At 43.1% G+C, this 27,135-nt stretch overlaps 1 protein-coding gene across 2 annotated transcripts; it reads right to left on the bottom strand.

Annotated features, from left to right (window-relative positions):
* Nucleotides 1-2,777: 2,777 nt before the first annotated feature.
* On the bottom strand, nucleotides 2,778-26,970 carry LOC121921868 (zinc finger protein 397-like). 2 transcript variants are annotated; one of them, XM_042450531.1, is made up of 4 exons: nucleotides 26,880-26,970; nucleotides 7,774-8,490; nucleotides 6,502-6,613; nucleotides 2,778-5,661 (listed from the first exon to the last, which is right to left on the bottom strand). In XM_042450531.1, exons 2-4 carry the CDS (start codon nucleotides 8,467-8,469, stop codon nucleotides 4,406-4,408), a joined length of 2,064 nt encoding a protein of 687 aa, XP_042306465.1. In that variant the 5' UTR covers nucleotides 8,470-8,490; nucleotides 26,880-26,970; the 3' UTR covers nucleotides 2,778-4,405. The 2 variants fall into 2 exon arrangements, with proteins under 2 accessions (XP_042306465.1, XP_042306464.1); XM_042450530.1 differs by lacking the exon at nucleotides 26,880-26,970 and adding an exon at nucleotides 23,339-23,475.
* Between the last annotated feature and the right edge of the window lie 165 nt (nucleotides 26,971-27,135).

Here is a 27,135-nt window from a genome sequence, read left to right on the forward strand (position 1 = left end):
GAAGATGTTCCTTGTGGGATCTGCAAAGTGGAGGAGCCAGTTTTCTCCACTGGTCAAACCGATACCTGCAGGAAGTCTTCCTTTAGGCCCAGAAGGCAACTTTACAAACAAGTTCCTCCAAAGTTCAGATTCTGAAACTCCTTACAGGTGGATTTTTTTGTTAGACAGCTCTTGGTGGCAGGGAAGTGGAAAACCAGCACCAGGCATGAGCACAGACTCCTAGAGCTGGAGGAGATACCAAGCTCATTCTGCTACTCAGGATGACCGATGGCTATCCAGCCTGTTTAAAAACCTCCAATGGAGACTCCACTACACTCTGAGGCAGCCTATTCCACTGTCAGACACCTCTTACTATCAGGAAGTTCTTTTTAATGTTTAGGTGGAATCTCTTTTCCCATAGTTTGATAGCTCTTTTACCATTCAGACAAAAATTTGGAGCGGATCCCCTCTCCTTTGCCCCCAGTGTCCAAATTAATACCCCTCTTGAAAATTCTCTAAGCCAGTCACCAGATCTTGGGGAGATAAACCCTATGAAGCCAAGTTGCATATTTTGTGAAGCATTTTGTCTGTTTTGCATCTACCATCAGCTAGAGCCACTGCGAGAACCTCAGTTCTATTGCTAGCATGCAGGAGAAAACTTGGTGCTGTCCAGCCATCCTTCATGAAGTTGTTGTCTCTATGAGATGCTGCTTAGGGCAATGGTTCTCAGCCTTTGAACTTCCAGATGTTTTGGACTTTTAACACCCCGCACAGTTACAAACATAAGGGATAAAAGTCAGAACCTAGGCAACAGTGGCAGCTGGATACTCCACTGTCAGTTGGACATGACTCTGCTTTGAACTTAGGCCAAAATTTTAAAGGAGCTGAACCTATTCGGGAACCAGAATGCAGCATCATGGATAGCTGCTTTAAAATTGAGTTAAAACAAGGTTAAAGTGGGGTGGGGGGGACATTGTTCCACCCTGCATATGCCCAGCGGGCCACACCAGTGTGCTTTGGCATACCTGAAGTGATGTCACATTACTTCTAGCTGCCACTTAGGCTGATTTTTGAGGCTTCTGTTTTGGGGAGGTGTGGGGGGCTTTGGCAGGTCAGGGGAAGCAAACCACTATGGTTTGGGGCCACAAAATTGCCTGAAAACCAGTCCAATTGTTTTTAAATAAAACTCCAGCTTTAGGTGACTTCAGGGGCTATACTTAAGCATCTCATGAATTCGTAAGTGTCCTGCAGACCACACTTTACCCACCCTGATTTAAACCATGTGGCAGACTCACCATCCAACCAACCCCAGAGCCATGAGGGCTAGGGAAAAACAGGCTTGTTAAGAGGAAGTCAGGAAGACAAAACCAGGCCAAAGGAGGATATCACACGACTGAAATTGGAAGTATAATCCAGTGTCGTCCTGAATGCAATCATGCGTATTCACGTTATTGAGTGAAAGGTTACCACACGTGATCGCTGGCAGTCCGAACGCACTCCGAACGCAATCACATGTCAATCCACAGTTAAGTAAATTTGGTGAACTAGCGAAATCACAAACTCTATTCCTAGGCAACTTCACACTCAGTGCGCTGTTGTTTGGTGTGATGTGCATGTCTCCTTTGGCCCTGTCCCCCCCCCCAATCTGGAAGGGGGGGTTCCCATGAAGCCACGCTGCAATTCCGCTTCAATTTTGCTTCCTTCAGCATTGCTGGGGGGGGGGGGCCTGCTGCTTGCTAATTAAGAAGCATGGACCAGGAGCTATTGGATAACCATTATATTCAAGGTTTAACATGACAAGAGTAAATGTATGCCCGTTTTAATGTGAATAGAGCATTCAACCATTTCTCCCCCCCCACCTCCTTTGTAAATTGTGGGGTTCCTTGGTTCCTCTCTCTCACTCGCCTACATATGCTATGCTCCAGTCATCTGGAGTCACACTGAGCATGCACAAGGGGGCCAATTTGCAATTAAGAACCCACCGATGTGATGGCTTACTTCACACAGAATCTGGGTTGCGTTCGGGGAGGTCATTACAGCAAATTTAAGGTGTGATAAGTAATCACATAATAGCGTGAATTTTCAAATTGACCTCGCTAGCTTCTCTTTTGAAATTGAGAGCCTCCCGTCCCGTGTGATATCCTCCAAAGAAGTGGCACCATTGCTAAATCCATTAGAATAATAGAATCACAGAGTTGGAAGAGACCCTAAAGACCATCCATTCCACCTCCCTGCCATTTAGAAATTACACAATCAAAGCACTCCTGACAGATGCCATCCAGCCTGTTTAAAAACCTCAAAAGAAGGAGACTCCACCACACTCCAAGGCAGCATATCCCACTGTCAAACAGCTCTTAACATCAGGAAGTTCTTCCTAATGTTTAGATGGAATCTCTTTTCTTGTAATTTGAATCCATTGCTCTGTGTCCTACTCTCTGGAGCTGCAGAAAATAAGCTTGTTCTATCCTCAATAAGACATCCTTTCAAATACAGTCAGCCCTCCTTATTCACGGATTTTTTTATCCACGGATCCACAGCTTGAAAATATTCCAAAAAGTATAAATTTCAAATAGCAAACCTTGATTTTCCATTTTATATAAGGGACACCATTTTACTATGCCACTGTATTTAATGGGACTTGAGCATCCACGAATTTTGTTATCCATGGAAGGCCCTGGAACCAAGCCCCAGCGGATAACAAGAGCCCACTGTATGGCCATCATATCACCTCTTAATCTTCTCTTCCCCAGGCTACACATACTCAGCTCCCTAAGCCATTCCTCATAGGTTTTCAGACCTTTTGCCATTTTGGTCACCCTCTGGACATGCTCCAGCTTGTCAATATCCTTACTGAACTGTGATGCCCCAAACTGGACACAATATTCCAGGTGAATTCTGACCAAAGCAAAATAGAATGATACTATTGTTTCCCTCAATCTATGCATTATATTCCTATTGAGGCAACATAGCGTTGCATTGTCTTTTTTAGCTGCTACACCACACTGTTGGCTCATGTTCAGCTGGTGGTTTACTAAGAGACCCAATAGACATCACAGCTGCTGCCTTGTAGGAGGCTAATGCATGATCCATCTAGGTCTGTAGTCTCTTTAGAAGCTGGTAAAATGAAGCTTGGGTGCAGGGAGGAAGAAGAGATCTGCTCTACCACTATAAAGGGAAGAGAGTTTCTCTTTCTCGGCCCTACATTCAGCCTATCAACCAGCAAGGGAATTATCTAGCTGAGGTCAGGCTCAGCAATGCAAGAAGCATGCCAAAGTGGGAAAATAATGTGCAGGTACATTAACTCAATGGAAAAGGGTAAAGTAGAGGTGTACTCGCCATGTATGTACTCAACCAATCATAAGACAAGAATAGAAACCCCTGCCACAGGTCAGGAGGTGACTATGATATAACCAGACTTATCTATTTAACCCAAGGGCAGGAGATTGCTGGCCAGCAAGAGTGTGTGGTGCTGATAGAGGATTAGAGAGCAGCAAGTCAACCCAACATTTAGATGGCTTCTCCAAATCTACGTCCTTCCAGTTGTATCTCATTATACCCAATGTTTTCAAACTGTGTTGAAGGGAAGCCTGGCCTTCCTAGGTGATTCCTTTACATGATTCCTTTACAGAAGGACTGCAAACAGCAGACAAACTTTGCAAACACTGAAAAACTCAGCTGCTGGATTAGAGAACTGGGTATATTCAAAGCCACACTCATCATCCACAGTGGAAGGAGCTAGGGAATGCTGTTGTGAGAACCACCCAATCCAGCCAGCCTCTCCCATGCAAATTGTGCCTGAAAATATTGCCCAGAATTCCCTATGAATGACAACTGGCGGGGGCATCCTTGGCTGACAGACGGATGTCAAGTCTCCCTTTTCCTACTACCTATACAGGGAATCTCACTTTTCAGGGGTTGTCTCTCAATCGCATACACACCATGGGCACATACGAACACATGAAACCACCTTGTACCAAGGCAGAGCGCTGTTCCAGTCCAACCAAAGCATGCACCTCCCACTACTCACTTTATGTGGCATGTGTGTACACTTCATTTGCGTGTTCCTCTCCCCACCATTTTGGGGAAGAGGAGAAGAAAGACCACAAACACCAGGGCTGTGTTCCCTACCCAGGTTGATGTGCATTATCATGTTGCATTGTGGTGGCCAGGACATGCACCAAGCAGCACAACAATGCTTACAGGCAGCTAATAGCCTGATCAAGCCCTCAAAGAAAACTTACCTGGCCTGAGAAAAATGGTTTTTAATTGGAAGAGAGGTTCTGCGCTTTCGAGTTACATTTAAGGAATAAAATGGCCTTTGAGATTACAGATGCTAGGCCATTCTTTGTATACAGGATCCCTGGCCTGGGGCTATATGGGAACTGGCCCTTGGAAGGGTGGCCTACTAATAGAAAGTTCTCCTGCTCTATGAGCACTTGTATGGCTCCTCTCCAGTGTGCACTCTTTTATGACTTAGAAGGTGGGAGCTGGAAATGAAGCACTTCCCGCACTCTAAGCATTCATACGGTTTCTCGCCTGTGTGCACCCGTTTATGGCTGACAAGACGGGAGCTTGAAATGAAGCTCTTCCCACACTCAGAGCATTCAAAGGGTTTCTCTCCTGTGTGGGTTCTCTTGTGTGTGATGAGGGATGCTTTCTGCCTGAAGCTTTTGCCACAACCTGAGCATATATATGGCTTCTCTCCTGTGTGGATTCGACTGTGGGCTGTAAGGTTGGAACTTCGGCTGAAGTTCTTCCCACAGTCAGAGCACTTGTACGGCTTCTCCCCCGTATGGGTTCTCTTATGATCTGTAAGGTGGGAGCTGCTACCAAAACGTTTACCACACTCTAAACATTCGTAGGGCTTCTCTCCTGTGTGGACCCTGATGTGATTGATAATCTGGGAGCACGCGCTGAAGCTTTTCCCGCACAGCGTACACTCGTATGGTTTCTCCCCTGTGTGGGTTCTTTTGTGTGTAATGAGGGATGCTTTCTGATTGAAGTTTTTGCCACAGTATGAGCAACTGTATGGTTTCTCACCCGTGTGGACTCTCTTATGTGTAATAAGCTGGGAGCTGGTACTGAAGCTTTTCCCACACTCAGAGCATTCGTACGGTTTCTCTCCTGTGTGTGTTCTCTCGTGGGTGATAAGGGAGGCTTTCTGGTTGAAGCTTTTGCCACAGACGCCACATTTGTGAGGTTTCTCAGGCATGTGGGTCTCCTCATGCCTCATAAGCTCAGAGGGATGAGAGAACCAAGTTTCGCACACGGAGCATTTGTATGGCTTCTCCCCAGTGTGGATCCTCTCATGTATAACCAAATGGGTTCTCTCATAGAAACTTGCCTCACAAAATGAGCATTTGTGGGGTTTTTCGATGGGTTGCATTTCCTGATGGCTAAAACTCTGACAGGAGCTTTCCCCTGAGTCAGTATGTCTGTGGGTTCCCTCCTGGAAGGAGCTTTCCCGTACGCCCCTGTCACCTTCCCCACAAAGCTTTGCTGACTTCCCAGGATTCTCCTGGTGACCATCTTGTCCCTGGTGGCTCTCAGGCATCTTGTCCATCTCAGGCCCTTGGAAGCATTTCCCTTTGGCTCGCTCTAATGACATTCCACCAATACCCACTTGCTCAGGTTGGTCATCTTGAAAGGATTCCTCATCATCATCTTGCACTTGTTCATTGCCTGTGGGAATGATCAAACAAACATCTCCTGAGAACATGAAAACATGCCTACTGGATCAGATCAAAGACCTATCTCAGGGGTCAGGTACCTTAAGCCCTGGTACCAAACATGGTACTTTAGGCTTTTGGCCCCACCACCTACCCCTGGGATGTGGCCATTGCAAACTCCTCTCAACCTGAATCCAGCCCTCAGGCTGAGAGAGATTCCATGAGCGTGGATTATCTATTCCAGCATTCTGTATCCCACAATGGTCAAACAAATAATTCCTGGGTAGCCAACAAGGAAGAAAAAAGGCCTGCTGCATCTTACTAATTAACCTGTTTCCAGCAACCCACAAGTTCCTTCATGCCATCATTGTTAATAAACACTGATAAGTTGGACCTCTAATAAACAATTTCTTTGTTGTATTCTAAGAGTCCTAATCCCTTAGCTAAGAGCACTTGTTGCACAGAAACTACCAACAAGGGAAGGCCACTTCCAAGATCCACCAGCTCAGGCTCAACTCCTTGACTCAGTGGATGTAGGTAGGTGTGGCTGCTTGGTACCATAGCACCAGAGAAGAACAAACACAAGGGCAGGAAATGTCTCCTTAAACATTCCTGGTTCCGTATGGACACCCTACTGTTTCTACTCTCACATTAAAACATGAGAATCATATGATCTCCTGGTTGTAACAGATCCACTCCTCCATTTTCACAACTGGAAATTATCGTTATGACAAATAAAGCCCTATATATGGCTCAGGTTCAGGCTATCTGAAAGCCCATATCTTCCTACAGAAGCATACCCAAAAAAAGGGCAAAAAAACCCTTTCCTTTTTTCAAGAAAACAAGAGCTTACCAGACAAGGTGGCCTCCCAGTCATCCTCCTGCTTATCTTCCAGGGGGAGCTGCATCTTCAAGATAACAGGGGGAGAATGATCTGACTTGGGGGAACTAAGAGATCTTGACATCTAAATTTTAAAAAAAAAGAAAATTATTATGTGAAATCGAATGCTACAAGTAAAGTGAAGCCTTGCAACCAAAGTCCACTTCCTGATCCAACCAAAAACCTAACTATAAATCTTTCTGGCAACAACCACCGCCACCCTGCAAAACCCAACCTACTGCTGGTCTTATGAGACCAGGTGAAGGTTCTGCATACTGTTTTGTTTTCAGTACAGTGCACTTAACTCCTCCGCTTCCACTGCTGATACAGAAATATGGCCCACTGATTTACCCAAACCATTATGCTATAGTCTTAGATGTCTCTATACTAAGCCAAAGAGTATGGGAAATAAACAGGATGATCTTAAACTCTTAATGCTAGAAGGAAACAGGAAGCCAAGACATGCACTCTGGATTTCCAGAAAGTGGGTTTCACTAGGCTTTGGGAAATACTGGATGATATCCCACGATCAGAAATATTCAAAGGAAAGAGAGTTCATAATGCATGGGTGCCTCTTAAAGGAGAGATACGTGGGAAGAAAACACAATGAAGCAGAGAAGCATTTCTAATGTACCCCATCAAGAAAAGTAATTGGAAAAGTTACAGCTAGACCTATAAACAACCATGGTCCGGCCAGGAGCAGTCTTAACCTGCAAGTGCAGAATAAGTCCATCCCCAGCTTGGACCAAAGGTTACTTCTGATTACACTGCAGAGTGTGTGCTACCTGTCTTTATGGTACAATCTTCATGTAATTTAGGCACACTGCAGTTATTATGAAAAGGAATTACAGGTTGAGTATCCCTTATCTGGAATTCTAAAATCTGAACTACTCCAAAATCCAAAATTATCCACATGGGAGGCAGATATAGTGACAGCTTTGCTTTCTGATGATTCAGTGTACACCAACTTTGTTTCATGCAAAAAACTATTTGAAATATTATGTATAACATTACTTTTAAGCATACAAAACATACATGAATTTCATGTTTAGAAATATCTCCAAAGTAGCTCATCACAGCAATAACTATAGCAACTTCATTTATATACCGCTTAATATCCCCCCCCCCCAAAAAAAATCCAAAATCCATAACACTTCTGGTTCCAAGAATTTTAGATAAGGGAGATTCAACCTGTAATTACAAGTAGCACGGTTTGTTTTGGTTTTCAAATACCCAAACTCTCACCTTCTGTTCTGGCTCCTCAGAGTCTTGAAGGAACCGTTCTGCCAGGGCTACGGCCCGGGTACAAGTCTCGGGACCGTGCTCTCTCACCCAGCTCTGCATCTCCGGTGGCAGGACAGTCAAGAACTGCTCCAGGATCAGGAACTCTAGGATCTGCTCCTTGGTGTGCGTCTCTGGCCTCAACCACTGGTGGCATAGCTCCCAGAGCTTGTTACAGACCTCTCGGGGGCCCTCAGCTTCCTCATAGCAGAAGAGCCGGAAACGCTGTCTCCGCATCTCCACATTGACCTGGTCCTCATCAAGAACTTCCTCCTTCACTTTCACGGGCGAATCCTGTCTGCTGTCATAGGTCTTGCCATCGTCTGACATACTCTGGGCCATAGACTCAACTTTGGGCCACCTGCTGCCTTGTTCTCCACCCTTGAAGGAGCTCTGGAAATACTTGGTATCTTCTCCCAGCATATAATGAGGGGACTGCGGGGCGTTCCTCCATCCTGAACGGCTCGGCTGCATCGTTTTCAGGAAATCTTGCAACTGGGTCTCCCAGCACTGGTCTTCTGGCTCCCGTTTGAACTGCTGTGGGGGGACTGCCCCTTCTAGCAACTCGCCGGTAGCCCCAATTTGGACCACATGGAGATCTCGTGGTCCCCGCTGCAAGCTCTCCTGTGGCTCGGGTCCAGTGCCTTCTTGTTCCTCCATTTTGGTTTCCGATACCAACTCCTGAATTGGAAACAGAAAGTCAGGGGTCATTCAGACTTTTTTTTAGAATCATAGAATTGGAAAAGACCACAAGGACCATACAGCCCAACCCTCTGCCATGTAAGAATATATAATCAAAGCTCCCCTGACAGATGGCCATACAGCCTCTGTTTAAAAACCTGCAAAGAAGGAGACTCCACCACTCTCTGAGGGAGTGTGTTTCACTGTCGCACAGCTCTTACTGTCAAGAAGTTCTTCCTAATGTTTAGGTGGAAAGAAAACGATGCAATGAGAACGCTCAGTAAAATGAGCCAGTGTGGTGCAGTGATCAGAGTGTCAGGCTGAGGCTTGGGAGATCTAGGTTCAAGTCCCCATCATGAAACTCACAAGTGATCTCAGACTAAATCACAAGGGATCTCAGCATTCTTCTCCAGCACCACATCTCAAATGAATTTATTTTCTTCTCATCTACTTTCTTCACTGTCCAGCTCTCACATCCATACATGGTGATAGGAATACAGTGGATTGGATGATTTTAACTTTAGTGCTCTGTGGTGTGGTGGTTTCAGCATTGGACTGAAAATTAGTATGCAGACTAGTTGCTCCTTCTCAGCTTGACATCCCTCGTAGGGTCACTCTTTGGACAAAAGTGGTGGGAGCAATGTACACCGCCAAAATCAATATGCAAAGGGATCTTGTATGCATGTTGTAAGATGCATCTGAGGAAGTAGGCTGAAGTCTGTGAAAGCTCATGCTACCAATTTCTTTCTTTCAGTTAGTCTCAAAGGTGCTACAAAATCCCTTCACTCTTTCAGCTAAATCTCAAAGGTGTTACAAAATCCTTCTCTCTTTTAGTTAAGTCTCAAAGGTGCTACAAGATCCCTTCTCTCTTTCAGTTAGCTTCAATGTTGCTACAAGATCCCTTATCTCTTTCATTTAGTCTCAAAGGTGCTACAAAATCCCTTCTCTCTTTCATTTAGTCTCAAAGGTGCGATAAGATCCCTTGGCACAGAGATTTTCCAGACAAACACAGCTAGATCTGTGAAAGGGGGAACAGACACTGAAGCACAAAGCATTTCGGGAGTCTTCCTGCTTAAGCAGATCCAAGGGATCCATAAGATTTCCAAAAGACTCAACTGCTACACACCTCTTTCAACAAATCCTGTGGCTCTGCTCCAGCTGTGATGAACTGGTGGGATTCCAGGCCACTTTATGACAAAAGCAAGAAAGGAATACACAGTCTCAGCACTCTGGTTCCACTTGAACTTGCAAGGCTGCAGCCTATGGTCACCTGGGTTTTGTAGTTTTTTGCGGGGGGCACTACTCAAGAGCTCTCTGGCTGAGAGGTCTCAATGCCCCTCTGTAAACTACAAATCCCAACAAATTGCATACAGTTAAATACCTGTAGACTTGTCTGCTACAAACAACTTTCTCTCAGGCTGCACCTTCACTGCAGAATTAATGCAGTTTGACATCACTTTAACTGCCATAGCTCACAGCTATGGGATTCTGGGATTTGTAGTTTGGTGAGACATTCAGCCTTCTCTGTCAGAGCACTCTGGTGTTGTCACAAACTACACATCCCAGGATTCTATAGGATGGAGCTATGACCATTAACTACATTAACTCTGCAGTGTGGCAGCAGCCTGAGTTGAAGTGGTATCAAATGGTTATAATGTGGAGCTACAAACCATTAGGGAAACTAGCATGATGTGGTGATTTGAGCATTGGACTACAACTCTGGAGACCAGATCTCGAGTCACGCTTAGCCATGAAACCTGCTGGGTGATCTTGAGTATGTCACACACTCTCAGCCTCAGGGGAAGGCAATGGCAAACCTCCCCTGAACAAATCTTGCCAAGATAGGTTTGCCTTAGAAGCACTATAAGGAGATTATCACACCAGCAAAAAAGACAGGAGCATAGCAGTATGCTTCCGTCAATATCGTGCAATAATGCAATGATTATTACATGATGCTGCACGATGTCACGATTATCCCACAATTATCCCCTGAATAAAGAATTGTAGCGCCACTTTTTATTCACAGAAAATCCTCGTGAATAAAAAAATGGACTAGAATTCCTCTTTATTCGTGGGATAATCGCAACATTGTATGATAATCATCACATTATCACACGATATTGACAGGAGCATACCGCTATGCTCTTGTCTTTTTTGCCAGTGTGATAATCTTCTAAATTGGAAATGACTTGAAGGCACACAATAGCAATAGCAACAAAGAGTCTAAACACTTATTAAACAAGCTAATAAGTGAAAACCTGTACATGTGCAACCTGGATAAAATCATTACTCCCTCCCCCCATCATTAATGAAAAAAACATGTTTTATGTACCATATATACTCGACTATAAATAGACCTCATGTATAAGTCGAGGGCAGGTTTTAGGGCCAAAATTATAGATTTTGATGTGACTCGTGGATAAGTCAAAGGTAAAACTTAGGGACAGGTAACAAAGGATCTAAAGGATGAAACAAAGGGCCACAATGGCAAACAACTTTCAAAATTCCAGCATGGATCATAAATGTGTTCACTCTAAAGGCTGGATAGATGAGAGAGTAGAGGTTGGACAGTGCTTCCATGACAGATTGTACTCTCACCTTTCACCAAGGAATTACTCCTTTTTATATAGGGGTTAAAATATAGTACTTACATTGACCCGTGGATAAGTCGACTTAGGTTTTTTGGGTCAACTTTTGACTAAAATATTTAGACTTATATATGAATATATAAAATAGGTGCCAAAATGAAGCTAATATCAGTGTCAACCTTTCAGAAACAGCAGGGATGGGGGAACCACACAAAAGCAAGAAAATGAGAAAATTTAGGAAGGGAGGTGTGGCCCTTTTGGAAGCATGTCTGAAATCTACTGTATTTGCTTGGGGAAGGGGGATTTTTTGTGCAAATCACCTCTGTGAATTTTTTACCAAAGAAAATGCTCCAAGATGCAAAAAGCTACCAAAAATTACCCAAGAACTGTCAGAATTTTCCCTAGTGGGAAGAAACGTTTTGAATGTTTTCATTTTCACACGTGCGAAACAAATAATAGGAAAGATTTCTATACCAAATACATCTATTTTTGTTGTTGCTATATCCTGCCTTTTTCTCAGCAGGGATGTAGCCGGGGGGGGGGGAGCTGGGGGTCCGGACCCCCCCCCGCTTCCATTAGAAAAATGAATGGTGTGTGCTGCTGCGCCGCCGCACTCAAGCCCCATTATAATGGTGGCACTTAGTCTGGACCCCCCCTTCCTAAAATCCTAGCTACGTCCCTGTCCTCAGTTCAAGATTCAAGGCAGTTTTACCACAGATTTAACAAACAAAAGTTAAACATTCACAAACTGTAAAATTCAAAAACTTTCATAGAAATCTAAAACCAGTTAAACCTGAACCATTAAAAAAAACATGAACCATTTTTTAAAAAGCACAACAGTGCTCTTGGACATCTCAGCGGCTTTCGATACCATAGACCATGGTATCCTTCTGGGACGCCTGGAGGAGGTGGGGATCGGGGGCACTGCGCTCCAGTGGTTCCGGTCCTACCTCACCGGGAGGTCCCAGATGGTGCAGCTGGGAGACGTGTGCTCCAGCGAGCGGGCCCTTAAAACTGGGGTCCCTCAAGGAGCCATTCTGTCTCCCATGCTATTCAACATTTACATGAAACCGCTGGGAGAGATCATCCGGAGACATGGGGCGCGGGGTTATCAGTACGCTGATGACACCCAGATCATTTTCTCTATGTCTCCGACTGATGCAGTGACTGGGGATGGCGTCTCTCCTCTTGTGGCCTGTCTGGAGTCAGTAATGGGCTGGATGAGGAAAAACCGACTCAAACTAAATCCAGAGAAAACGGAGGTACTAGTGATAGGTTCCCCCGGTCCAGGAATGGCGGTGGTTCCACCTGTCCTGAACGGGGTCACGCTCCCTGTGAAGGACTCCGTGCGCAGTCTGGGAGTGCTTCTTGACTCGTCGCTCCATCTGACTGCTCAGGTGAACGCGACGGTCAAGAGCACTTGCTACCAGCTTCGGCTGATTCGCCAGCTGCACCCATACCTGGACCGGAGGGATCTAGAAACTGTTGTACATGCTCTGGTAACTTCGAGATTGGACTTCTGCAATGTACTCTACATGGGGCAACCCTTATACCAAACTCGGAAGCTCCAATTGGTACAGAATATGGCAGCCCGGCTGGTCACTGGTGTTTCCAGGACCAGCCATATAACACCTGTACTTAAAGATCTTCACTGGCTGCCTATTCGCTACCGAGCTCAATATAAGGCGTTGGTTATCACCTATAAAGCCCTAAATGGCTTGGGCCCAGGATTTCTAAAGGACCGCCTCTCCCCGTACAATCCGCCTCGCACCCTCAGAACATCTGGGCAGCAATTGCTGAAGGTGCCGGGGGCCAGGTTAGCTTCTACCTCTAGAAGAGCCTTTTCCACAGCTGCCCCCGCCCTTTGGAACACGCTGCCCACGGAGCTCCGCTCATCTTCCACCCTGGCCCAATTTAGGAAGGACCTCAAGACCTTCCTATTCAAGCAGGCATTCCCCGACTAAATATCCTGTGGGCCTCCCTCCTCTTCCGTGGCCATGAGGATGGGCTATCGGGGCCTTTATTTTATTGTTATTTTAGATTTGTATGGCTGTTGATATGTTTTTAAAATTGTACTTGTTTGCACTTGTTGCATATTGTAAGCCGCCCTGATCTTTTTGGAAGGGCGGGATATAAATAAAGATTTTATTATTATTATTATTATTATTAACAAAATAATACATTGAAAATCCAACACAGAGAATCCATACATATGCACATATAAAAGCCAGCGTGGTGTAGTGGTTTGAGCCTTGGATTCTTGAGATCAGGGTTCGATTTCCTGAATGGCCATGGAAACCCACTGGGAGACCTTGGGCAAGTTACACTCTCTCAGCCTCAGAGGATGGCAATGGCAAACGCCCCTCTAAAGAAACATGCCAAGAAAACGCTATAATAGGTTCACCTTAGGGTTGCCATAAGTCAGAAGGCACACAACAACAATAAAGGTGTAACTTAATAAGATGATAGCTTGCTCTAGGTTCACTATAAGTTGGAATCAACTTGAATACATACATACATACAACAACAACAACAACAACAACACAACAAGAGCCAGTGTGGCATAGTGGTTTGAACATTGGACTATGACTCTTGAGATCAGAGTTCAATTCCCTGCTCAGCCATGGAAGCTCAATGGACGACTATGGGCTAGTCCCAAAATCTCAACCCCCAAAAACCTCATGGTCTTTGGGTCACCGTTAAGTCGGAAATGACTTGAAGACACACAGCAACAACAACATGCATATTATATACATGCCTCACCCTCTATGATGGTACAAAAAGATAACAAAAAGGGTTAACTAAAGATGGCCCTTGGCCCGTTTTGTTTTTTTTAGCCACAGATCCAAGCATCCACGGCTTTCAAATATTCAAAAATATATATATAAATTCCAAAAGCAACCCTTGATTTTGCTGTTTCATGTGAGGGACCCCATTTTAGAATGTCACTGTGTTTAATAGGACATGAGCATCCACAGATTTTAGTCTCCATGGGGGGTCCTGGAAGTGGAACGAAACCCATGGGATACCAAGCACCCACTGGATGTGCTGGTCTATCACAACACTCAAAAATCTGCTAACACTGCTTCACTCTGCCTAAAGACAGGGCCAGCCCTGAGTCAAGCTCCATCCCCGGTTTCCCCTTATCAGTGCAGAGTCACCATGTTACATCCAGGGGGTTCACATACTTTTGGGTCAGTATCAGAAATCCTCCCTGGGTTTCCATGCAGATCCAAGAGCGACACATTTCCATTGTACCGCTTACCTTCTGGAACAGCCTACCAAGAGAAGTCCTCCTTGAGCTGTGGTGCTTTCTTCTTCCTTGCCTGGTTTTTTTTTTAACCTTGCTTTTCGATAGCTTCTACTTAGTTGCTTTGTGGCATTCGTATATTTCTTGAATGCTTATTTCTTATTAAAACCCACCAATGATATTTTGCTCGGCATTATTTGTGCCTTCTGTGATTTGCTTTAGTAGGGTGGCTTGTGGTGGCATTGGGATTTTTTCTTTTCTTTTTTGCAGCTTTTATTGTTTCATGATGGATTGCTTTAATCTGTTTATTCACCCTTGTAGCTGGCTGCTTTGGTTTGTTTTACAAGAAAAGCAAGTCGCAAAACCCTTAAATGAGATAAATAAATAAAACCCAGAGTTCCTGCCAGTTGCAAGCACCTCTTAAAGTCACAGTAACCTCTCTTGGGAAGAAAACCAGCAAGCCTACCATTATGTTTTTACTGATGGTTCAGTCCATCAGTGGAGCAACTTTTGGGGGGCAGGGAATTGCACCTGAGCTCCCCAAAACTCTCCATCTCTTGCAGAACTCACTACCAATGCCACAAGAAAACCACTGGATTTTTTGCATCAATGTAAAACACAGTGTAGTGGTTCGAGTCTTGGACTATGACTCTGGAGACCAGGGTTTGAATCCCTGCTTGGCTGTCTGCACAAGTCATATGCTCTCAGCCTCAAAGAGTGGCAATGGCAAACCTCCTCTAAACACATTTTGCCAAGAAACCCCCATGATAGGGTCGCCATAAGTTAGAAATTACATTATTTGACGGCTCACAGTGACAACAAAAACTATGTGAAGTCTTTGTAGCTTGGTTTAAAGGAGAAACGGATTCCCACGGGTCTTATAAAAGCACAATTTTCCTTTTAAAAATGTGTGACCTATTTTTGTTGTTGTTGTGCACCTTCAAGTCATTTCTGACTTATGGCAACCCTAAGGTGAGCCTGTCGCAGGGTTTTCTTGGCACATTTCTTCAGAGGGGGGTTGCCATTGCCATCCTCTGAGAGAGTGTGATTTGTCCAAGGTCACTCAGTGGGTTTACACGGCCAAGTGGGATTCAAACCCTAGTTTCCAGAGTCATAGTCCAATGCTCAAACTACTATGCCATGCTAAGTTGCCACAAAAGCAAAAGAGGAACAGTCTCAGTCACTAGAAATCTCAGCAAACAAGACCACAACCAAGAGTGGATGCCCTGTATAAACTTTTAAAACAAAGTAAATGAGTCATGTGTACAGATAAATATGATCAACATTTAGTAGTCTCAAATAAAAATGGAATAGAATAACAGCAGAAATATATCCAAAATGTGGCAAGTTATTGGGCTGCAGCATGGAGAACAAAGAAGGGGAGAGTAAAACTGAAGAAACAATCCATAAAACAGTGATACTTTTATTGAGTCAACCAAAGCTGCACAAAATACACCATGCAAGCTCTCTGAGCTTCACTGGCTTCTTCATCAGGGAAAGGTGCTAAAAATCCTACAGGAGGAGAAAATGGAGTTGAAATTTTATTGCCTGGATTTTATGGCTCTTTGTCTCCCAGAGCCTACATGGCCAAAGAGAGGAGTGTCTTCTGCTTGCACTGCTATACCTCCAGACTATCCTGACAAGAACAAAAAACATCTTGACAAAATGTAGGCCTGTGACTCTAACACTGTCGTTGTTTTTCTTTCTCCTGTATGATTTTTAACACCTTTGCCTGATGAAGAAGCCAGTGGAGCTTCAAAAGCTTACGTCATGTATTTTGTGCAATTTTGGCTGACCTAATAAAGGTAAAGCTGTCTTGTGGGTTTTGGCCACTACTGTATTTTGCTATATGGCCAACATGGCAATCCCTGGCTATATTTTCTGCACAAACAAGAGGAAAGGGGGAAAGAAAACATGACCCCAGAAATTCCATGTCAGTATGGGCTTTATCGAGAGCCAGTGTGGAGTAGTGGTTTTAGCACTGGACTCTGGAGACCAGGGTTCAAATCCTGGCTCAGCCATGTAAACCTGCTGGGTGATCCTGGGTAAATCACACTCTCTCAGCCTCAGAGGGTGGCAATGGCAAACCTCCTCTGAACAAGTCTTGCCAAGAAAACCCCATAATAGGTTCGCCTTAGGGTCGCCATAAGTCAAAAATGACCTGGAGGCATACAACAACAACAACAACAACATGGATTTTATCGCACCAGCCTGCCCTTCTGCTACAATTGTGCCAGTTTAAGAACAGAAGCATACTGGTTTGGCATCATTTCATATTACACTTTTCCCTACAATAGCACTTTGGCAATCCTTGGCTGTGTGATGTGTTTTCTTCACTGCTAAACATTGCCTTCCAGGAAAACAAGGCAGCAGCAGGACACAGACATGCTAAGGATGGAAATGTGTGTGCTAAGTACAGTGGGGTTTGGCTCCAGGATCTCCTGTGGATAACACAATCCATGGATGCTCATGTCCCATTAAATATAATGGCAGAGCAAAATGGTGTCCCTTATACAAAATGGAAAATCAAGGTTTGCTATTTGGAATTTATACTTTTTTTGAATGTTTTCAAGCCGTGGATGCTTGAATCTGTGGATAACAAATCCGTTGATAAGGAGGGCTGACTGTACCAACCAAAGATGCTTTCATCCTGTTAAAATTGTTAGCGTTGTGTATTAAAGTCCTATGTGTCACTAGGGTTGCCATACCTCAGGACCGCCAGACCAGGACAAATGTAGGACAACGTTTTCAAATGTAGGACATATTTTCTTTCCCCCCCCCCCTTTCTTAAATGGAGGACACCCCACGCCCCTTCCCGGCCTCTAAGGAGACTGAGACCTCCTTAAAGGCCAGGAAGGGGCACGGGGCGTCCTCCATTTAATAAAAAAGTGTCCTACATAAAAAAGTGTCCCTCCTTCCTGGCCTCTGAGGAGACCAAGGCCAGGAAAGAGAGGGAGAGCCGGCAGCAATCGCCACCGGCTTCCTTCTTCTTCCCTGGCCTTTAAGGAGGCTCCAGCCTCCTTAGAAGCCAGGAAAGAGAGGGAGAGCTGGCTGCAATCGCTGCCGGCCTCCTCCCTCTTCCCTGGCCTTTAAGGAGTCCCAGGCCTCCTTAAAGGCCAGGAAGGCGCGCGGGGGCTGGCCGCGATCGCTGCCCCTGGCCCCTGCCGACGCCTGGGAGGTGCGCGCAGAGGAGCCCGTCCCCTTTGGCCAGCTGGCCAATGGCCGGCTGGCAACAAAGCAGGGGACGAGCTCCTGCTTCAGAGGCCTGCGTGTGGGGCCGGGACCAATGCATTGCTGGGGGCCAAACCGGATCGTGACCGGGAGGGGCCCCCAAAAGCGTGCTTTTCCCAGCGGCCACCGGGTTATGGCATCCCTATGTGTCACTAACAATATTCCAACCTACATGTCCACTGAGCCCAGCCTTGAGCGACTCTGGGGTCACAACTCACAGAATCCTCCAGCCACCAGGATCATGATCCCATTGGCCATGCTGACCGAGGGATTCTGGGAGTGTTCCTTCTACAAAGTACCATTTCCAAGCTCTTTCTTCACTGGCAGCAGCGGCCAGGATTCTCAAATAGAAACGCAGTCTGCATCTTCACTGCAGAATTAATGCAGTTTGAGACTGTCATGGCTTCATCCTATGGAATCCTGGGATTTGTCTTTGTTGGGATGCCAGAGCTCTCTGACAGAGAAGGCTAAGGCCTCATTCCCACTATATTTTAAACCGGTTTGCAAATTGGTTTGAAGTGGTTTAAATGACCCTGGTTCACACCAGGGGCATGTGCTAGATCCATTTAACCCACATCTTTTTGACATTGATTTTTTTCTGCATATTTTTGAATAAATTGATTCCACGCAAGTGTGAATCAGATGTGGATTGGAATCAATTTCAAGAATTAGTTTGAAGAATCGAATTCACAAATCAATTCAGTATCAGTGTGAACGAGACACGAATCAGAATAGACTGACTATAACATGATAAGGGGCCACCAGGAAAGTGGAAATTAACAACCTGTGTTCGCCCACCATTCGACCCTCGTACGGAAGTATGTAAATGCGATTGCAGTGATGGACAGAGGAAAAAAAATCCTGCTGAAAACACTTCAAAATGAACCAATTCATTTGCCAATTAGAACTACAAGTGGGTTATTTTGAGAGACTCCTGCAGGAAACAGTTTAAATTGAATCAATTCATTTGTCAATGTGAACCACAAATGGGTTATTTTATTTTATTTTACAGCAAGAAAATGCGACCGGGGCAAATGTATTGTGAATCACGCTCAGCTGCTGAACCGATCAATCGATTTGGATCGCAAAGCGATTTATTTGTAAGTGGGAATGAGGCCCAGATATCTCACAAACCTACATATTCCAGAATTCCACAGCACTGAGCCATGGCATGTAAAGCAGTCTCAAACCACATTAATTATACAGTGCTGATGCAGCCATGGTCATTCTATACATTTGTGCCCAACATTTTCAGAGGGGATGGTGGGAATGGAACAGGAATCTTTCAAGATGCAAGGCAAATATACTTTCCCATAGAGCTAAGGATCATGCGTTGCTTCCTTGCATGGGAATTCTTGAGGCAATAATTCTTTCGAGAGCTCTGGGCTGGTTGCATCTGCAGCCGTAAATCCAGCTTTCCCTCCACTGATAGTTGTAAACCTTTACTGCTATTATATTTCCACACAGCTCTCTAGGTCATTAAATGCAAGCTGGGATTAAACATGGATACCGATCCCGTTTATGGCTGCTCTCAAGAAGGGGGAAGGGTATTGTGGAATGAATGGCCTGCACATGTTGTCCAAGGGCAGACCTGGGTTCCCCAATCCAGATTAAGGATGGTGCAAGCAGGGAGAAGTAGGTATCCTTCTCAGCCTATTAAGAAGCCAGGTGGCATGGGGTATTTATGCATCTGCCATCCCAGTTCTTTATAGATGTGCTTAAACCCGAGCGGGCGGCTCTCTTGCTTTTATTAATCTAATAAAAGGATTGAGAGAGCACTTTGAATTGGTGTTCTCAGAGCTTTTGCTCTGCTCCTCAGCCTGAAAGCAGGCCCTCCAAGTCAGAAAAATTGACTTGGTAGAAAATTGCAATGAAAAACGAAATGTCTGGATGTAAAGTCGAAGGTTTTTATGGCTGGCATCCATAGTTTTTTGTGGGGGTTTTGGGCTATGTGTCCGTGTTCTAGAAGAGTTTGTTCCTGACATTTCATCTGCATCTGTGGCTGGCATCTGTGGCTGGCATTCTCTGAAGATGCCAGCCACAGATGCAGGTGAAACCTCAGGAATAAACTCTTCTAGAACATGGCCACATAGCCTGAAAAACCCACAAAAAAAAACTATAGAAATGTCTGGACTTCTTCAAGATCAGGCATAGGCTAAAAAGCAGGGGATTATTCAGATGGTGAAAATAATCCTGGTAGAATGTGAGTTGACTCTTTGTTGTCCACATGCATTTCAAATGCACCCGTGGAAATTTGGGATGGCGATTGCCAAAAACCCACTTACACTGGGATAATCAATCTCGGGGTTTTCCCCCCAAGTTTTCTTAAAAGATCTGCATTGTCGCCTGTGAATAACTGATGCAAACAGAACCGGGATAACCTGGATAAAACTCTGCATGCCTTAAACATGTTTCGAATACACCCACATCATTGACTCTTTCCACATCTTTATTCAATTGCTGATATGTGTGAGAACAGAACATGCAGAGGCAGTTCCAATAAAAAATACTACCACTATGATTATTATTATTACATTAAACAGTGTGAAAACAAATAAATTAAATAGTGTGAACAACAAAACTGGAATGCATGAATGAGATTATTTGCATAGTTGTGCTAATAATCGATCTCGGTTTTCCCCCCAAGTTTTCCTATTCAAGTGCTGACACATGTGAGTAACAGAAAATGCAGAGGCAGTTCTAATAAAAATGCCATTATTATTATTATTATTATTATTATTATTATTATTATTATTATATCAAATAGTGTGAAAAACGAAATTGGAATGCATGACTGAGATTATTCATATAGTCATGCTAAAAAACAACGCCTGAATAACCCCCAGGGCAGAAAAATTAGGCAATGAAAAAAAAAATGTCTGGACTTCCACAAGATCAGGCATGGGATAGTTCTGTGGTTTCCAGGGCTGATGCCTACCTGAAGATGGCATGGGGTATACTGTGCTCTGAACCAGTGGTATAGCTACCAATGCAAAGTGAGGGCATTGCCCTTCAAGTAAGAATCGTTCCCTCCCCAGGAAATCTTCCTTCAATTCTCAAATTTCTAGCACTGACTAAGGCTGCATCCGCACTACAGAAACAATCCAGGTTGACGCCACGTTAACTGCCATGGCTAAGCTCTGTGGAAGTCTGGGAATTGTTGTAACATCAGAGCGCTCTGGCAGAGAAGGCTGAATGTCTCACAAAACTGCAATTCCCAAAATTCCATAGCATTGACCCATGACAGTTAAAGTGGTGTCACCCTGGATTATTTCGGCAATGTGGATATTTTCAAATTGTGGCTGCTTGAATTCATGGATAAAAAAATCCGTGCTTATGGAAGGATGGCTGTAATAGTGCTGTAACAGTACAGTGTGCTATTGAACGCTTTAACATTTGTATTTTACTTAACATAATTTTATACTGTGAAGTCTAAAGCTCTCATAATTCCCTGAAGATGCCAGCCACAGATGCTGGCAAAACCTCAGGAATAAACTCTTTCCACATAACCTGAAAACCCCACAAAAAAGCCCTATAATTTTATACGGTTCAAACGTAATTATTTTCTCTTTTTATGCCTCATGTTTGTAAACTACCCAATTGAATATATAAGTTGGTTATGTGTTTGTTTGTTTAAATGTTTGCATGTTTGTTTGTATGTGCAACAATTTGTACTTTATAATAAAATAAATTAAAAAATAATGTAATTATTTTCATAGTTTCTAAAACTGTATTGGTAAGTTTTTCACCAGTTTTGTTTGTGAGCAACTTTGGGTCCCGCTCCAAGAGAAAGGAAGCATAGAAATTAAAAAATAAAATAAAAAAATAAATAAAAATAAAATAATATATGTATATATATATATATATATATTAAAATGTCCTCCTTTTTACCCCTCCTGCCATAGCCACCGATTACAAATACAGCAGACCAGGGTTTGATTCCCAGCTTGACCATTGGGCAAGTCACACACTCTCAGCCTCGGGGGAAGGCAACAACGACAGCAACAAAAAATAAACAACAAAGTGCCTATCTCTGGAAAGACTTTTTTGTTAAAGGAGAAATGTACAGATGCAAGAGTTGGGCAGTGATGAAAGCAGAGAGGAAGAAAATCCATTCATTTGAGATGTGGTGCTGGAGAAGAATGCCGAGGATCCCATGGACGGCCAAAAAGACAAACAAATGGGTCCTGGAACAGATCAGATGCAGCCAAAGTCTATGAAAGTTCATGCTACAACTTCTTTTGCACAGTTAGTCTCAAAGGTGTTCCAAGATCCCTTTGCATACTGATATCTCTATAGATTTAACTCCCACTTGTGCTATGCGCAGCAAGGTTAGAAACTGTCAAAACATGGGGAAAATATTGGAGAATTTATCAATTAAGAATCGGGTAACCAGGATATGAACTACAGCTTTATCCAAGAAGTTAACCTACTAGTGTTTTTTTAAACACTAGTTAAAAAAAAAAAAGACAAGGAAATATAAAAGAAGACTTTTTTGGTATCACGTTTGTTATATTTGTTGTTGTTATCATCTTATATCCCGCCTTTATCCCAATATAGGGACTCAAGGCAGCAAATAGCGGATTTAAAACAATACAATTTAAAAACATTTCAACATTAAAATGTATAAATATAAAATTAAAAAAGAACAATTAAACCATTTTCAAAGTTAAAACGTTACTTTTCTGTGTAAAAAAGAATGGTGACTTCGAACCACCAAACAACCAAGTTAAATTTTGGATGAATCAGTAGAGAAATATGATTAGTATAATATGTAAAGGAAGGAACAGAACTATGTGAGAAACACTGAAAATGTGTATGTAGATAGTCATGGGTAAATATGTGTATCTACAAAGACCTTAAAAAGCTATCATAGGAATAGAACTTTAAGTTGAAACAGAGATAACGTATAAGACAATATTAACGAAGGGAATCAATGTACACAATTTTTTTTCTCTTCTGCGTTAGTCAGTAGTGGAAAATAGGTACGTACATTTAAAAATAATCAAAGCAATGAAAATCACTTGTGAAGATTTGCACACCTTAGTATCTGCGGAGATTAGAAAAATCTGCGAAGAGGCGTTAATGAAAAGCAAGCCATACAACTAAAAATGTTACGGAAACGTTGAAAAGAAAATGTGGAAGAAAAACAGAAATAAAAATACTTAGAAAAAGATAAAATAGGTACAAAGAGACATAGAGAAAAACACCTTCAAGGTCATAGTTAAGGAAGTAAAGACTTTTTTCTAACGAAAGAAAAAGAATCACTCTGGAGGACCTACAAATGCCTAGAAAGGGTGTTTTCTCTGGGAGTATCTATGGTCTCCAGTGCAACTTTGTGGTCAACTTCTGGCAGAGTTGCAGCGGAGGACGGTCCTAGAGTTTCCCAGAGAGAACGTATTAATCAAAACAGCAAATAATCAAATCCACAAAAGCCAAAGCTGCCAGTGTGTACAGTACGACACTTTACTTTGTAGATACTTTGTATAACACGACTACCCCTGAACAACAACAATGGGAAGGCATCTCTCTTCTTCTCTCTGTTTGTGTGTGATTCTGAGACTTTAACAGCATTAATGATTGTTTAGAGAGCAATAATTCCCTGCCACTTGTACTCTGGTTTATTTATGGGATTCTGTGCAATGCTTCTCAACTTGCACTGCCAGATCCATCATCCTGCCCTTCTCCCCCCTCTCCAGAAAAGAAAGAGACCCATAATCCCCATCTCCTCCTGCCCCACTTGCATTCCAGTCCCCACCAGCTTTGCCCAGCGATGTACCTTTAACTCACTGGTCCCAGGCATCACCTTTCCACAGCTAGCAAAGGTTAATTCAAAATCCCAGTTGGCAATGCAAGCAGACGGAAGTGGCATTTATTAATGCAATCCCAGGCTCCCCTTCTCCCTTTCTTTCTTTCCTCCCAACCACAAAGCCACTCTCCTTTCTAGGAGCAGAGACTCTATAGATTTAACTCTATGTAGGTAGTTCAAGGAATTGCAAAATCCAGCATGTGGTTTAGGTAGACTGCAGCAGTGCCTTTGACTGCAATTGCTAAGGAGGGTCGAGGAAGATGGTGCAAAGGCACAGCTTCTGTTGAACATGAAGAAAACAAAAATAATGGCCATGAAACATTTACAGAAATTTCAACCCAGGCAATGAGGAAATCGAAATAGTAAAAGAGTTCCCATAGCTTGGATGGATCAGAATGGGGACTGCAACAAAGAGCTAAGAAGTTCATCACACAGAGGAAAACTGGAAGTTTAAATGGGGTTTCTCCCGTGAAAATCACACAATTATTATTAAATCGAAGTTAAGATTTTCACACACAGCGGTCATTATGCCAGGAAATATCCCAGGAATAACCAGACAATAAACAGCAGCAAATCATTCACAGGATTTTTGTCATGATCAAAAGCGATTAAAGCACCCAGACTAACCAGGCAATAAACAGCAACAAATCATTAATGGGATTTTCATCATGATCAAAAGCAGTTAAAGCAGCATTAACCTGGGAGTAACCAGGCAATAAACAGCAACAAATCATTCCCAGGAAAATCCCATGAATGATTTCTTGCTGATTATTGCCTGGTTATTCACAGATTAATGGTGCTTTAATCGCTTTTGATCATGACATCATGTGAAAAACTTTATCTCAATGGGATATTCCCAGGATAATGGCACTTTAATCACAACGTTGTGTGAAAATCTTAATCGCGAATACACGATTTTCATGGGATCAGAATGGGGCCTGCAGTAAAGAGATAAGAAGACAAGGATTGGGAAAGGCAGCGAATAAAGAAAAGCTATGGAATGCTCTTAAAGAAATGGGAGTGCTGTCACATAATAATAATGATGATGATAATAATAATAATGTGACAGCACTCCCATGTCTTTATTATTATTCATTTTTTCCCCATGGATCAAGGCGGGGAACAACAACAATGAACAGATAAACAACATCAGTTAGAACACATTAGTTAAAACACACATCAGTTGAAAAGGACAGATAAGCTTTACACCTATTTAAAGATCCACATTTAAAATTCACTATTTAAAATTCACAATTTAAAAATCATCTGGATAAACCTGCTGGAAGAGACTGGATTATAACGATGTTTTAAACTCAGACAACGTATTCAGCTGTCAAAGCTCTTCCAGCAGGTCATTCCACAGTTTTGGGGTGGCTGAAGAAAAAGTCCTCTGGATGACCACTGCCAACCTAGTCCTAGCTGACTGGAGTAAATGTCCTCCAGAGTCCCTGAGGTGATCCTGTAGGTAACCTGGAGTAGGGCTATCACATCTGATAGTCCTGAAAATAAATCTGTACTTAGGACAAAAAGTAACAGAACAGAATAGGGAGAAACAAAAGGTTCCCAGTTGACAAGTCTGCAAATTGTCACCCTACTTCTTCAACTTGTATGCAGAAAACATCATACAAAGGGCAGGATTAGACTTAGACTGAAGATAAGAAGAAGGACCATCAACAATCTAAGATATTCAGACGACAACATACTACTAGAAGAATACATCTCAGGCTTGGAACACTTGCTAAGGAAGGTCAAGGAAGAAAGTGCAAAGGCAGGCTTACTGCTCAACATTAAGAAAACAAATAATGACCACGGAGGACCTACAAAAATTTAAACTGGCCAATGAGAAATCTAAATAGTTAAAGATTCCTTGTATTTTAGAACACACATTGATTGGATTCGGAAAGGAGACTGGAAAGGAGAGATAAAGAGAAGACTAGGATTGGGAAGGGCATCGATGAAAGAATTAGACAAGATAGTGAAAAGCAATTATACAAAATTGAGAACTAAAGCAGCATTTCGGCATTAAAGAGAGATTAAAGTACATTTAAAGCATCCCGCAAATGAAACGGAAATGGCAAGTAATTGCACAAAGGATTATCAAACACAATTGTGCATATAAAGTGATACTGAAAATGCATTGTCGCTGAAATCCCAAAAGTAAAAAGATGTGTGTTAATGCTTCTTTGTGACCACTTTATCATTGGGTTTTCTTGGCATGTTTCTTCAGAGGGGGTTTGCCATTGCCATCCTCTGAGGTTGAGAGAGTGTGACTTTTGGTCACCTGTTTATAAGAAGATTGGAAAGCTTCAAGCCCCTTCAGAATATGCCTGAAAATTTCATCCAAACCTGCCAAGGAATTCTTCAACACTGCAAAGAAACAAATACACTGAACTAAAAACCATGAGGATTTAAAGACGCCAAGCCAAAATCTGTTTGTCTGTGGATCTATCTATATACAGACACACATATACTGATTTTTGTCATACTTCATTGTCTCAGAAGAGGCCTGTAAATTGCATCAAATACTTTCAGGCAAATGATGTCTATTTCTTAAAAAATATATTCCATGGTTTATCACAGAAAGGAGATCAGGAGTTTATCCCGTGAATACCACAGAAAAATTACACAAAACAATTTCACACAATGTCACACAAAACCCGCCATTAAAATGGTCACAAAGAAGCATTAGCATGCATCTTTTTACTTTTGGGATTTCAGCGACAATGTGTTTCCGATATCGCTTTATTTACACAATTGTGTGTGATAATCATTCACACAATTACTTGTCATTTTTGCTTTATTTGCGGGATGCTTTAAATGTGCTTTAATCTTTCTTTAATGCCAAAATTAGCCCCAGAGTGATAAACTGACAAATCTATCATGGGGTTGTCTTCGCAAGTTTCTTCAGAGGGGGTTTGCCACTGCCCCTCTCTGAGGCTGAGAGAGTGTGACTCAACCTGGGTTATCCAGTGGATTTTATGGCTGAGCAGGGATTTGAACCTTGTTCTCCAGAGTCATAGTCCAACACTCAAACCACTACACCACACTGACTCTATGGGTGCATCTGCTCCATAGAAATTATGGAATTTGACACCACTTTACCTGCCCTGGCTGCCTCTTACAGAATCCTGGGATTTGTAGTTTGGTGAGGCCCCGGCACTCTTTGGCAGGGAAGGCTCAAGACCTTGCCAAACTACAAATTCCATAGTTTGGAGCTACAGCCCTTAAAGGAGTGTCAAGCTGCATTATTTCTACAGTGCAGATCAGACCTATGGCTCTTTGGAGCTGGAATCAGCAACTTCAAGGTGTTGTTGGATTACAACTCCCATCATACCTTCTCAAACCAGATGGGAGTTGCAGTCCAACAACACCTGGAGGGCTAAGATTAGCAGTCCTTGGTTTACAGGATGTATTGCTTTCTTTCCTCTCACTCTTTCTGGCCATTCTTTCTCTCTCTTTTTCCTTTCTGATCTCCCTCCTTCTTATTTTCCTAAATCTCTTTTTTACTCACCTCTCTGAAGCTTTGGCTCAGTTGCAGCCTCTGCAGAATTAGAGGAAACACTCCAAAGTTTAGGCAAACCCCAAAAGGGCCCTTTTGGCCAAAGGGGAGGGACAGGAAAAGGAACTCAGTGCAACTGTTTAATAATAAATAAATAAATTAAAAACACATTGTATTTGTTTTGTGGGCCCTCTCTAGGCTGGAAAGCTTGGTGGACTTAACCCATTAGTAATTGTTGTGGGAAAGAGCAATTGTCAAGGCTAGACCA

Source organism: Sceloporus undulatus, chromosome 2 (assembly GCF_019175285.1).
Source record: "Sceloporus undulatus isolate JIND9_A2432 ecotype Alabama chromosome 2, SceUnd_v1.1, whole genome shotgun sequence".
NCBI lineage: Eukaryota > Metazoa > Chordata > Lepidosauria > Squamata > Phrynosomatidae > Sceloporus > Sceloporus undulatus.